Source organism: Bubalus kerabau, chromosome 2 (genome assembly GCF_029407905.1).
Source record: "Bubalus kerabau isolate K-KA32 ecotype Philippines breed swamp buffalo chromosome 2, PCC_UOA_SB_1v2, whole genome shotgun sequence".
NCBI classification, from domain to species: Eukaryota; Metazoa; Chordata; class Mammalia; order Artiodactyla; family Bovidae; genus Bubalus; species Bubalus kerabau.
Genome location: NC_073625.1, coordinates 105,161,256 through 105,174,900, shown reverse-complemented (window position 1 = coordinate 105,174,900; position 13,645 = coordinate 105,161,256). Strand labels below are relative to the sequence as shown.

The following is a 13,645-nucleotide window of genomic DNA, read 5'->3' as shown; positions in this document are numbered from 1 at the left end:
TGCCAGTGGTAGAGGGAAGCGGAGAGTTAAAATCCTAGAAAGAACATTGGCTTTGGGATCAGAATGACTGGAGGAATCTGGGCTCCACCCCTTTCAGACTATGTGATGTTGGGCCACTTACTGAATCTCTCTGAGCCTTCGTCAGCTCATCTGAGAATAGAGACAGTAACGGCACCTGCTTACATCATTTTGCCACAATGATTAGGTAAGACAATGTGTATAAAGCCCTTGGAATCACCCAGAAGATATTAGTTTTCTTCCCTTTTCTTTTCCAAGGCGGCGCAAGCACCAGGTCTCACTCTGGCTATTGGAGGAATCTCAACATCTGCTAATGAAGCCAAAGTTGCAGGGCCCTCCTAGAGAGGAGGCCCAGGAGCATTTCAGGACGTAAAGCAAGGATAAGGATGTGCCTCAATTCACATTGTCCATGATGGCAATATGTTTACTGGCTCTTTTGCCATTGTACCTTTGAGCAGAACAGGGATTTCCTGAAAAATAAACTTGCCTGTATTCAGCCACCACCTGCCCCACACTTGATTCAAACATGGAGACCTGGCATTCTCAGCATGGAAGCCTTCCTCCTTTCTCTCATTGCATTTAATGCTCCTTTGATGGCCTCCACACCAGCAGGCCTTTTTGCAGGGGCTGCATCCCTCCTGGGAGCCTCTGTTCTGTTACTCCGTGACACTCCACCCAGCCTCCCAGGCCACGTCCCTCTGTGACACTTAGCACAGATACAGAAAGGATTTTCTATCTGTCTAGACTGTGAGCTCCTTCAAGGGTAGACACTGAGTCTTACTCATCTTTGTAGCCCCAGTGTAGAGTGGTGTCTGGCATGTAATCATCAGTAAATTTTCTTTTTAAGTGAACTGTGAGCAACACAAAGATGAATTAGATTTGCATTTCTCCAATATTTAGTGATGTTGAACATCTTTTCATGTGTTTATTGGCCATCTGTGTAAATTGATACAGCCACTATGGAGAACAGTATGGAGATTCCTTAAAAAACTAGGAATAAAACTACCACGAAAATGAAACATTAGTCACTCATTTGTGTCTGACTCTTTGTGATCCCATGGACTGTAGCCTGCCAGGCGCCTCTGTTCATGGAATTATTCAGGGAAGAATACTGGAGTGGGTAGCTGTTCCCTTCTCCAGGAGATCTTCCCACCCAGGGATTAAACTTGAGTCTCCTGAACTGCAGGCAGATTCTTTACCACCCAAGCCACCTGGGAAGTGAACTATCCCAACAATCCCACTACTGGGCATATACCCTGAGAAAATCATAATTGAAAAAGACACATGTACCCCAATGTTCATAGCACCACTATTTACAATAGCTAGCACATGGAAGCAACCTAGATGTTCATCAGCAGACGAACGGATAAAGATGTGGTACATCTACACAATGGAATATTATTCGGCCACGAAAAAGAACAAATTTGAGTCAGTTCTATGAGGTGGATGAACCTAGAACCTGTTATACAGAGTGAAGTCTACCAGAAAGAGAGGAACATATATTGTATATTAACACATTCAATATCACAGTAATCCAAGTCTATGCCCCGACCAGTAACGCTGAAGAAGCTGAAGGTGAACAGTTCTATGAAGACCTACAAGACTTTCTAGAACTAGCACCCAAAAAAGATGTCCTTTTCATTATAGGGGACTGGAATGCAAAAGTAGGAAGTCAAGAAACACCTGGAGTAACAGGCAAATCTGGCCTTGGAGTACAGAATGAAGCAGGGCAAAGGCTAATAGAGTTCTGCCAAGATAATGCACTGGTCATAGCAAACACCCTCTTTCAACAACACAAGAGAAGACTCTACACATGGACATTACCAGATGGTCAACACCGAAATCAGATTGATTATATTCTTTGCAGCCAAAGATGGAGAAGCTCTATACAGTCAACAAAAACAAGACCAGGAGCTGACTGTGGCTCAGACCATGAACTCCTTATTGCCAAATTCAGACTGAAATTGAAGAAAGTGGAGAAAACCACTACACCATTCAGGTATGACCTAAATCAAATCCCTTATGACTATCCAGTGGAAGTGAGAAATAGATTTAAGGGACTAGATCTGACAGACAGAGTGCCTGATGAACTATGGACGGAGGTCCATAACATTGTACAGGAGATAGGAATCAAGACCATCCCCAAGAAAAAGAAATGCAAAAAAGCAAAATGGCTGTCTGAGGAGGCCTTACAAATACCTGTGAAAAGAAGGGAAGCAAAAAGCAAAGGAGAAAAGGAAAGATATACCCATTTGAATGCAGAGTTCCAAAGAATAGCAAGGAGAGATAAGAAAGACTTCCTCAGTGATCAATGCAAAGAAATAGGGGAAAACAATAGAATGGAAAAGACTAGAGATCTCTTCAAGATAATTAGAGATACAAAGGGAACATTTCATGCAAAGATGGGCTCAATAAAGGACAGAAATGGTAGGGACCTAACAGAAGCAGAAGATATTAAGAAGAGGTGGCAAGAATACACAGAAGAACTGTACAAAAAAGATCTTCACAACCCAGATAAACTTGATGAGTGTGATCACTCACCTAGAGCCAGACATCCTGGAATCTGAAGTCAAGTGGGCCTTAGGAAGCATCACTACGAACAAAGCTAGTGGAAGTGATGGAATTCCAGTTGAGCTATTTCAAATCCTAAAAGATGATGCTGTGAAAGTGCTACACTCAATATGCCAGCAAATTTGGAAAACTCAGCAGTGGCCACAGGACTGGAAAAGGTCAGTTTTCATTCCAATCCCAAAGAAAGACAATGCCAAAGAATGTTCAAACTACCTCACAATTGCACTCATTTCACACGCTAGTAAAGTAATGCTCAAAATTCTCCAAGCAAGGCTTCAGCAATATGTGAACCGTGAACTTCCAGATGTTCAAGCTGGTTTTAGAAAAGGCAGAGGAACCAGAGATCAAATTGCCAATATCCACTGGACCATCAAAAAAGCAAGAGAGTTCCAGAAAAACATCTATTTCTGCTTTATTGACTATGCCAAAGCCTATGACTGTGTGGATCACAAGAAACTGTGGAAAATTGTGAAAGAGATGGGAATACCAGACCACCTGACCTGCCTCTTGAGAAATCTGTATGCAGGTCAGGAAGCAACAGTTAGAACTGGACATGGAACAACAGACTGGTTCCAAATAGGAAAAGGAGTACATCCAGGCTGTATATTGTCACCCTGCTTATCTCATGATGCAGAGTACATCATGAGAAATGCTGGGCTGGATGAAACACAAGCTGGAATCCAGATTGCTGGGAGAAATATCAATAACCTCAGATATGCAGATGACACCACCCTTATGGCAGAAAGTGAAGAAGAACTAAAGAGTCTCTTGATGAAAGTGAAATAGGAGAGTGAAAAAGTTAGCTTAAATCTCAACATTCAGAAACCTAAGATCATGGCATCTGGTCCCATCACTTTATGGCAAATAGATAGGGAAACAGTGGAAACAGTGGCTGACTTTATTTTTCTGGGCTCCAAAATCACTACAGATGGTGACTGCAGCCATGAAATTAAAAGACGCTTACTCCTTGGAAGGAAAGTTATGACCAACCTAGACAGCATATTAAAAAGCGGAGACATTACTTTGTCAACAAAGGTCTGTCTAGCCAAGGCTATGGTTTTTCCAGTGGTCATGTATGGATGTGAGACCATACATGGTCTATAAAGTTTCTTTGGACTATAAAGAAAGCTGAGTGCTGAAGAATTGATGGTTTTAAACTGTGGTGTTGGAAAAGACTCTTGAGAGTCCCTTGAACTGCAAGGAGATCCAACCAGTCCATCCTAAGGGAGATCAGTCCTGGGTGTTCATTGGTAGGACTGATGCTAAAGCTGAAACTGCAATACTTTGGCCACCTGATGCGAAGAGCTGACTCATTGGAAAAGACCCTGATGCTGGGAAAGATTGAGGGCAGGAGGTGAAGGGGATGATGGAGGATGAGATGGTTGAATGGCATCACCGAATCGATGTACATGGGTTTGGGTGGACTCCAGGAGTTGGTGATGGACAGGGTGGCCTGGTGTACTGCAGTTCACGGGGTCGCAGAGTCAGACATGACTAAACGACAGAACTGAACTGAACTCAACACATGTCTATGGAATCTAGAAAAATAGTATTGATGGGCCTATTTGCAGGGAAGGAACGGAGACACAGATATATAGAAGAGACTTGTGGACACAGTTGGGAAAGGAAAGAGTAGGATGAACAGAGAAAGTAGCATCGACATATATACACTACCAAGTGTAAAACAGATAGCTGGTGAGAAGTTGGTATATAACACAGGGAGCAGAGGGGTGTGATGGGGGGATGGGAGGTAGGCTTAAGAGGAAGGGGATACTTGTATTAATATAATCACGGCTGATTTGCGTTGTTGTACAGCAGAAACCAACACAACATTGTCAAGCAATTTCCCTCCAATTAAAAAATAAATATATGAAAAAAAGATGAATTAGACCTCCTATGGAGGACAAGTGGACAATGTGGGTGTCTGGGATGGAACAGCCTCCCCCACAGCTTAACAATCAGGCCATGAGTGCTAATTACACAAAAGTGATGACAATAAAAGACTGTGGGGCACAAAGGAAGGAAGGGTTGCTTCTGACTGAGAAACTCGAGGCAGGCAGCCTTCTCAGAGGAGGCAGCATGTAAACTGGGACATGCGGAGGAGGAGACAGGACCGGCCCCTGCACTTATCAGACGTCTATTGTGGGCGTGATCGTGGAGACACCACACGTGATGTGGGGCCTATTCTGTGCTCACCACTGAATCCCGTACTTGGCCAACGACTTTGCTTTCTCCACTTCTCTCACTCACAGGAGACCCCAGCATCTGCTCCATCTCCAACCCTGACTTTGTCCTCTACTCTTCAGTGGTGTCCTTCTACCTGCCCTTTGGAGTGACTGTCCTCGTCTATGCCAGGATCTACGTGGTGTTGAGACAGAGGAGACGGAAGCGGATCCTCACTCGACAGAACAGTCAGTGCCTCAGTGTCAGACCCGGCTTCCCCCAACAGGTGAGCATCCTGGAGCGGCAGAGGGAAGACACGGTCTCCTAGCCTTGTGTCCAGCAGTGCATGCTTTTGCCTGTTCTGCCCATCAAGGACATACATCTGCCACCTTTTAACCTGCAGATATTGGCTAGGCCTTGGAGGAAATCCAATCTCAACAGTGCATTGATAGTCTTCCCTAGAGCACCCTTTCTGGGCTTGTTCTGCTTCCTTTCAAAGTCTCTCATTGCCCTCAATGAGAGGGCTGTTCAGATATCACACAGGTGTGAAGTTTCAGTGTAGCAGCTTTACCATTCACTGCTGCTGGGTTTCCAGGAATGACTTTTTGGCCAGACCATTCACATCAAGAATCACTAGGGGTCTGTTGAAATTTCTTTTCCTTTCTAGATCTGCCTCTGTGTCAAGGCACTAACCAGCTGGTGGAATGGGATGCTGATGGCACATTTTATTAGGTCTTTTGAGGCTCTGAAAAGGAAGTTTATTGAAATATTCCAATTGCTTGGGCTGTAAATTCTGCTTATTCCAGTGCCTAGTACATGGTTCAAGTGTATTCATTTGAAGCATGAATGGATACATACCTATCACTTGCAACTGCTAAGCAAGAGACAGCAGGGATATTCTACAGCCTCTACCTTCATGGAGTTTAAAACCTTAGATAAGCAAATAAAACACACCTACACCCAAAGTTAATCAGCAGCCCAAAACTGAATGGAATGTTTGCCAAAGTGAGATGAAGACAACTAAGCACATAAATATTAAATGCTGGAGAGGTTATGAGAAGATAAAGTCAATATGCTCAGGAAAGGGCTTCATAGAGTAAGAACTGAGTGTGATCTTGAAGGTAGGTCCAAACTGGACATCTAGATCAACCTGTAATGACTTGAGTGAGAATCATAATCTCAAACTGAAAGTCCCAAAGCTTGGGTGGAACAAGAATATTAGCCCCCATGAAATAGGAGGTCAGGACCCAAGACTGAGGATATGAACACATTGTATTCATATAGCGTCACCTGTATCACCCAACTATATAGAGCTTAACACACAACTGTTTCTCCTTCAACCCACCCTAGTCTTCCTGTCTACGGTTGCACCCCATTCGGCAGTTTTCAATAAGGGCCAGATTTCCATCAGATGCCACAGGGAAAATGGTAAGTAAGCCAAGCCTTTGCTTGTAGTAAAAGAATAAGAGACCCTTTCTCAAGACAATGGCTTGACTCAATTCCACTTCCACCCCAAAATGAATTTGGCCCCAGTTTCCTACTTGGATTTATGATAAATAATGAACCTGAGAACCTATCTAATTTGAGCTTCAAAATAGGCATTATCAAGTGATATTCCAGAAGCATGTGACTCTTGGGATAGATCCCAATGACTGGAGCCAGTGACTCTTGGACGTGTTGTGAAGCTTACTATCCAGAGCCACCTGCATTAGAGGGAAAGGACATCACGAAAACAGACATGCACAGAGCCAAGAAAGGTAGAAAAAGGAGGCTAATGGGAGAATTTCGTGTGCCCAATTGCCATCAAATATGGGGAAAACCAAGACATTTTCATAGTTGCCCTAATTCTTATCCTTCCCATTCAAACCAGCCCTGACTCCCCAAGCAAGCCAAGTGCCAAATGGAGCCTAAAAGTGTTAGATAAAAGACCAGTATCCCTCTCCCTGAACTCCACAGTTAAGTAAATATTAGGAATAAAGCTTCAAAAACCCATCATGATGAATGACAGAGCCTTGTTTAATTTCTGTATAGTTCAGTCTCTCAGTTGTGTCCAACTCTTTGCAACCCCACGAACCAACCGCAGCATGCCAGGCTTCCCTGTCTATCACCAACTCCCAGACTTTACTCAAACTCATGTCCATTGAGTCAGTGATGCCATCCAACCATCTCATCCTCTGTTGTCTCCTTCTCCTCCCGCCTTCAATCTTTCCCAGGATCAGGGTCTTTTCAAATGAGTCAGTTCTTTGCATCAGGTGGCCAAAGTATTGGAGTTTCAGTTTCAACATCAGTCCTTCCAATGAATATTCAGGACTGATTGCCTTTAAGATGGACTGGTTGGATCTCCTTGCAGTCCAAGAAGTCTCAAGAGTCTTCTGCAACACTACAGTTCAAAAGCATCAGTTCTTCAGTGCTCAGCTTTCTTCATCCATACATGACTGCTGGAAAAACCATAGCCTTGACTAGATGGATGTTTGTTGGCAAAGTAATGTCTCTGCTTTTTAATATGCTTTCTACGTTGGTCATAACTTTTCTTCCAAGGAGCAAGCGTCTTTTAATTTCATGGCTGCAGTCACCATCTGTAGTGATTTTGGAGCCCAAAAAAATAAAGTCTCTCACCGTTTACAGTTTCTCCGTCTATTTGCCATGAAGTGATGGGACCAGATGCCATGATCTTAGTTTTCTGAATTTTGAGTTTTAAGCCAACTTTTTCACTCTCCTCTTTCACTTTCATCAAGAGGCTCTTTAGTTCTTCTTCACTTTCTGCCATAAGGGTGGTGTCATCTGCATATCTGAGGTGATTGATATTTCTCCTGGAAATCTTTATTCCAGCTTGTGCTTCATCCAGTCCAGCATTTCTCATGATGTACTCTGCATATAAGTTAAATAAGCACGGTGACAATATACAGCCTTGACATACTCCTTTTCCTATTTGGAACCAATCTGTTGTTCCATGTCCAGTTCTATCTGTTGCTTCCTGACCTGCATACAGATTTCTCAGGAGGCATGTCAGGTGGTCTGGTATTCCCATCTCTTTCAGAATTTTCCATAGTTTGTTGTGATCCACACAGTCAAAGGCTTTGGTGTAGTTAATAAAGCATAAGTAGATGTTTTTCTGGAACTCTCTTGCTTTTTTGATGGTCCAATGGATGTTGGCAGTTTGATCTCTGGTTCCTCTGCCTTTTCTAAAACCAGCTTGAACATCTGGAAGTTCACGGTTCACATATTGCTGAAGCCTGGCTTGGAGAATTTTGAGCACTACTTTGCTAGCATGTGAGATGAGTGCAATTGTGCGGTAGTTTGAACATTTTTGGCATTGCCTTTCTTTGTGATTGAAATGAAAAGTGACCTTTTCCAGTCCTGTGGCCACTGCTGTGTTTACCAAATTTGCTGGTATATTGAGTGCAGCACTTTAACAGCATCATCTTTCAGGATTTGAAATAACTCAACTGGAATTCCATCACTTCCACTATCTTTGTTCATAGTGATGCTGCCTAATACCCACCTGACTTCACATTCCCACCAGACTTTGTCTGGCTCTAGGTGAGTGATCATACCATCATGATTATCTGGATCATGAAGATCTTTTTTGTATAGTTCTTCTGTGTATTCTTGCCACTTTTCTTAATATCTGTATCATTAACTAACCATTTTTACCTGGGCCTCATATAGCAGTTACAGACCTTTGCTGCAAATGATTTTTTTTTTTTAGTAGATAGGAGGTTTAAAGTTACCTACAAGAAATCCAAGGTCTGAGAAAGCTCCAAGGGCAAATGAAGGAAAAGCAGCAACTACGTAGGAGAGATTGGAGAATCAAGAAGCTGGCATTGTCTGGAGTGTGGAGAATTAGATTCTGTCCTGCCATCTGGGAATGGAGGGATATGCCAGCCAGATCCCAAGGAGTCCAGTGTTTCTTCATGTCAGCCAGAGAGGTAGTGATAAAAGTTTGTAGAGAGAGCTGAAAAATACGCTCCCTAATGTGAGAACAGGAAGAATCACTTTCCTTCTGTAGGACTGAATCTCCAAATCTGTGAAAGGGAGACAAGCTGCATTAGATCAGTGTTCTCCAATGTGAGATTTCATAGGCACTCTCAGAAATTTGTCCCTGGCCCTTTAGTTTCAGAAAAAATGCACCTTTTAGAAGATCACTAGATGTCAGCTCAGTCATAAATATAATCTTACAAATGGTCAGCCAGATAAATCACAATATACTTACATTAATTATTAGAAAATTCTATCAAAATGAAAACCAAATTTTTAAAAAACATATTATGATAGAATCCTTACAAACACATCTGTGAGCAGTTTATAAAACACTAAATTATTTTGAAGGCCACTTGCATTCATTCATTCATTTCTTCAACAATGTTTCTGAGTGTGTGCAGTATACTGCCCCTGAGTATTTGGAAGACTATGATTCCTTGAACTAAGGAGAGACTAGTGAAAGTTCTTGGTTGTTGACACTGACTAACATGTAAAAAAGGAATTTGCTGGAAGGATATCAAGGAGCTCAAGCTTAACAAGAAAGCTAAAGAACAGCTTCCAGAGATGCTGTTCAGAAGATGCCTAAGGAAGAATCTGGGTAGAATAGTGAGGACACTGGACACTGACTGTCACCACTGCTGGATGAATTCTGAAGTCTTGCTTCATGAGCAAGTTCAAGGCTGTAGGTGCAAATCTCTAATTGGCTGGGCTTGGTTCATGTGTTCATGAGCCAGAGTTCTAGCTGCCCTGTAGGGAGGTCAGGAAGAGTGAATATCTGATTTTCATGGCTTCAGTACAGGTGTTGGGGAGTCTTTCTTCTACTGAAAATTAACACAGTATCTGAGTTTTCAAACATGGGAAGAAGTGCTGTTGTTGAGCACACACACAGCCTCCAAAATATCCAAAACATCTGCATCTGAGTCTGCTCACCCCAAGCCTATTTCTTTTTATTTTTTATTTTTTCTGTTTTATAAGTGAGATTCAGTTCAGTTCGGTTCGGTTCAGTTGTTCAGTCGTGTCCAACTCTTTGCAACCCCATGAATCGCAGCACGCCAGGCCTCCCTGTCCATCACCAACTCCCGGAGTTCACTCAGACTCATGTCCATCGAGTCAGTGATGCCATCCAGCCATCTCATCCTCTGTCGTCCCCTTCTCCTCCTGCCCTGAATCCCTCTCAGCATCAGAGTCTTTTCCAATGAGTCAACTCTTCACATGAGGTGGCCAAAATACTGGAGTTTCAGCTTCAGCATCAGAGACATTTAATTAACTTACCCAAGGATGCATCTAAGTAGTAGGAAGCTGAGATGAAAATCCTGAGTTTTTTAAATTATTGTTATTAAAAATTTCAAAAGTAATAAAGTAGAAAGACAAATATAACTAAGCCTTCAGTAGCCATCAGCCAAGCTCAGCAATTATCAGCTCATGGCCCCGTCTTCTTTCAACTACATGCCCACCTACATTCATACACCCCACTGGATTGTTGCGAAGCAGATCTCAAACATAATAACATTTCAACCAAAAATATGCTATAAGACTCTCTAAAGGATATGAGCTCTTTTATAAAACATATAACCAGAATACCACATCACACTAACAAATTTAATAATAATTCCTCCCTGGTGGCTCATATGGTTAAGAATCTGCCTGCAATGTAGGAGACCCGGGTTCAATCCCTATGTCAGGAAGATCCCCTGGAGAAGGGAATGGCTACCTACTCCAGTATGAGGAATCTGGTGGGCTACAGTACATGGGGTCACAAAGAGTCAGACACGACTGAGCAACTAACACACACACAATGTTAAATATTCATTCAAAATTTCCTCAAATGTCAGGTCAATTTTTATAGATGGCTTATTTGCATCAAAATTCAAGTAAGACCCATACTTTGCACCTAGTAGGTATTGTTGTTGTCATTGCAATTTATTTGTTGAAGAAACTGAGTCATTTGTCTTGTAGTTTCCCATATTCCAGATTTTTCTCCTTACATCCTAATGGTGTCATTTAACATATCCAGGTCATTCTACCTTAGAAAGTCCAGGCTATAATTCTATGCTCCCCTCCTCAAAGGATTATTGTGATTCTCAGATGTTCTACATGTGGTAGGTGCTTTTGGTTGTAAAGCCACAAGCAGATTTTGTTTACCATAACTTCCCATGAGCCCACCACTCTCAGAGACACCCTCTGCAGGTTTCACAGAATGATGGTTTCTTTTTCCTTCATTGCTCTGTTTCCTTTTCAGGAACATTCAGAAGATAAACAATATCCCCAGAAATGTCAGGACCCACTCTTGTTACATCTACAGCCCCTCTCCCCTGGCCAGACACACATGGAGCTGAAACGCTACTACAGCATCTGCCAAGACACTGCCTTGGGAACACCAGGCTTCCAAGAAGGAGAGGGAGACTTGAAAAGGGAAGGGAGGACTCGGAACTCCCTCAGCCCTACCATGGCACCTAAACTCAGCCTAGAGGTTCGAAAACTCAGCAATGGCAGGTTATCGACATCCCTGAGGCTGGGGCCCCTGCAACCTCGGGCAGTGCCACTGCGGGAGAAGAAGGCAACCCAGATGCTGGTCATTGTGCTTGGTGAGTTTGAGTCATGTTAAGCTGGGATAGGTTGGATTACGTTGAGTTAGGCTGAATTCAGTGGAGCTGGTGGAGGATACTTGGGTAACCATATTTAACAGAAATTGGAAATCTGACAACTTTAATACTTGTAAATGTTAATATTTATAAATGTTTAGAATGTAAAGAGTTTGTGAACACATCTTAATGCTGATGGAAATTCAAAAACTTAGACTGAAATTTATGAAACCAAACAAGTCACCTAATTGAGCTGTGTTTTGTGTCTATCACTTGGAATTATAACAGATAAACCAAATAATAAATAAGACAGCAATTCAATAAAACCATCTGGCACATATTGGATATTTACTAAATGCTTACCTATTTTAAAATATTGAGGGGGGAAATGAGGATGCAAAAAGACTACTGTCATATGATATTATAACATCTAGATTAAATATAGAGAAAAAAAGACTGAAAATTAATTCACTCAGATGTCAAAAGTGATTGACTGTATGCTGCTGCTGCTATGTCACGTCAGTCGTGTCTGACTCTTAGCAGTCCCAAGGATTGCAGCCTACCAGGCTCCTCCGTCCATGGGAGTTTCCAGGCAACAGTACTAGAGTGGGTCGCCAGTGCCTTCTCCAATAGTGGCTGATTATTTCACTGTTTTTACTTTTCCATATTTACCAAGTTTTCCATAATGTATAAAACCAGAACTAGTTTTTATAGTAGAAAAATACAAACTTTATTTAAATAAAGAAATTAAAAATTGATAAGTTGCAGATACCATATAGAGTTAGTTAAGGTAACCGTATCCTGTTCCAGTGAGTCAGTTCTTTGTATCAGGTGGCCAAAGTATTGAAGTTTCGGGTAACCATATTTAACAGAAACTGGAAATCCAGCAACTTTAATACATGTAAATGTTAATATTTATACATGTTTAGAATGTAAAGAGTTTGTGAATATATCTTAATGCTGATGGAAATTCAGAATTGACTCATTGGGAAAGACCTTAATGCTGGGAAAGACTGAAGGTGGGAGGAGAAGGGGATGACAGAGTATGAGATGGTTGGATGGCATCATCAACTCGATGGACATGAGTTTGAGTAAGCTCTGGGAATTGATGATGGACAGGGAAACCTGGTGTGCTGGAATCCTTGGGGTTGCAAAGAGTCACACATGACTGAGTGACTGATCTGAACTATATCCTGTTCACTGTCAGAGACAAGCCCCAAACTTGTCATATCTTAGGGACTTCTCATATCCAGGGCATCCCTATGTTAATCTCCTTAACAGCCTTAATTATATCAATTGCATCTTCAAGGTCTTCCCCTATCAATGCCAAGAATCATATCTTGCATGGATAGACATAAAATAAACATGTGAATTGAACTGAGAAGTAGACAAGGCTAATGAACAATTATCTAAAGATCAAACTAGAAAACTGATTTAGGAGCAAAGGTCTAGGATGAATCAAAGATGTAAGCATCTAGTTTTCTCATCTAAAAAAAAGAAAGAAAATGACTAATCATACCTGTTTCATAGGTTTGGTGTAAAAATTAGAAGTTTAAAATTAAAATTAAACTTGCTGCATATTGGCTACCATTGAGTAGACAAGTGGGATTCATTTTCATGCTGCAACAAAGGAAGTAAACAAATCCCTGACCCAATTTTTCTTTCCCTTTGCAACCTAGGGACCTTCATTGTCTGCTGGCTGCCCTTCTTCTTGACCCATGTTCTCAATACCCACTGCAGAGCATGCCACGTGTCCCCACAGCTCTACAGTGCCACCACATGGCTGGGCTATGTGAATAGTGCCCTCAACCCTGTGATCTATACCACCTTCAACATCGAGTTCCGGAAAGCCTTCCTCAAGATACTGTCCTGCTGAAGGAGGATAGAAGAGAAGACTCCCTGCGCCCACCTTTAGCTGCCAGGCCATGGTGCTGCTGGCCAAGGCCTGCTCAGAATGATGGTGCAATGTTTTCTGAATGGGGAAGGAAGGAGATCCCTGGAGCAAGGATGTCCCTGTGTGGCAGCTGTCACCAACTACTTCCTCCAGAACAGCATGTTCTACCTCCCCAGCTAAAATCTGACTTCAGTCTGGCAATCTTGAAGTGGTTTAGGGCCCCTGAATGATAAGCAATAATTCAGAGAGAAGCTGATAGAACATGATTCCACACACACAATTGTCATCAGACGCATGATTCATTACAGTGAAGGAAAAAATGAACAGAGCTCGTAATTTTCAACTTGCCAGGGGTCCTTGAAATCTCAGCCAGTAAACCATCTTGCAGACAGCCAGTCTCTCTTCCTTCAAATTTCTAATTAACTGTCAGGCTAAC

At 42.2% G+C, this 13,645-nt stretch overlaps 1 protein-coding gene across 3 annotated transcripts in view; it reads left to right on the top strand.

Moving 5' to 3' along the window:
• The window catches only part of DRD3 (dopamine receptor D3), a 45,781-nt gene extending 32,484 nt beyond the window's left edge, over positions 1-13,297 (top strand). For 2 of the 3 annotated variants that reach the window (XM_055570276.1, XM_055570277.1), the window contains exons 4-7: positions 4,842-5,038; positions 6,103-6,180; positions 10,973-11,318; positions 12,995-13,297. In XM_055570276.1, the coding sequence (XP_055426251.1) occupies positions 4,842-5,038; positions 6,103-6,180; positions 10,973-11,318; positions 12,995-13,191 (818 nt within the window). In that variant the 3' untranslated portion in view covers positions 13,192-13,297. The remainder of the gene's footprint in view (positions 1-4,841; positions 5,039-6,102; positions 6,181-10,972; positions 11,319-12,994) is intronic. The other variant, XM_055570275.1, reaches the window with a different exon arrangement.
• The last annotated feature ends 348 nt before the right edge of the window (positions 13,298-13,645 follow it).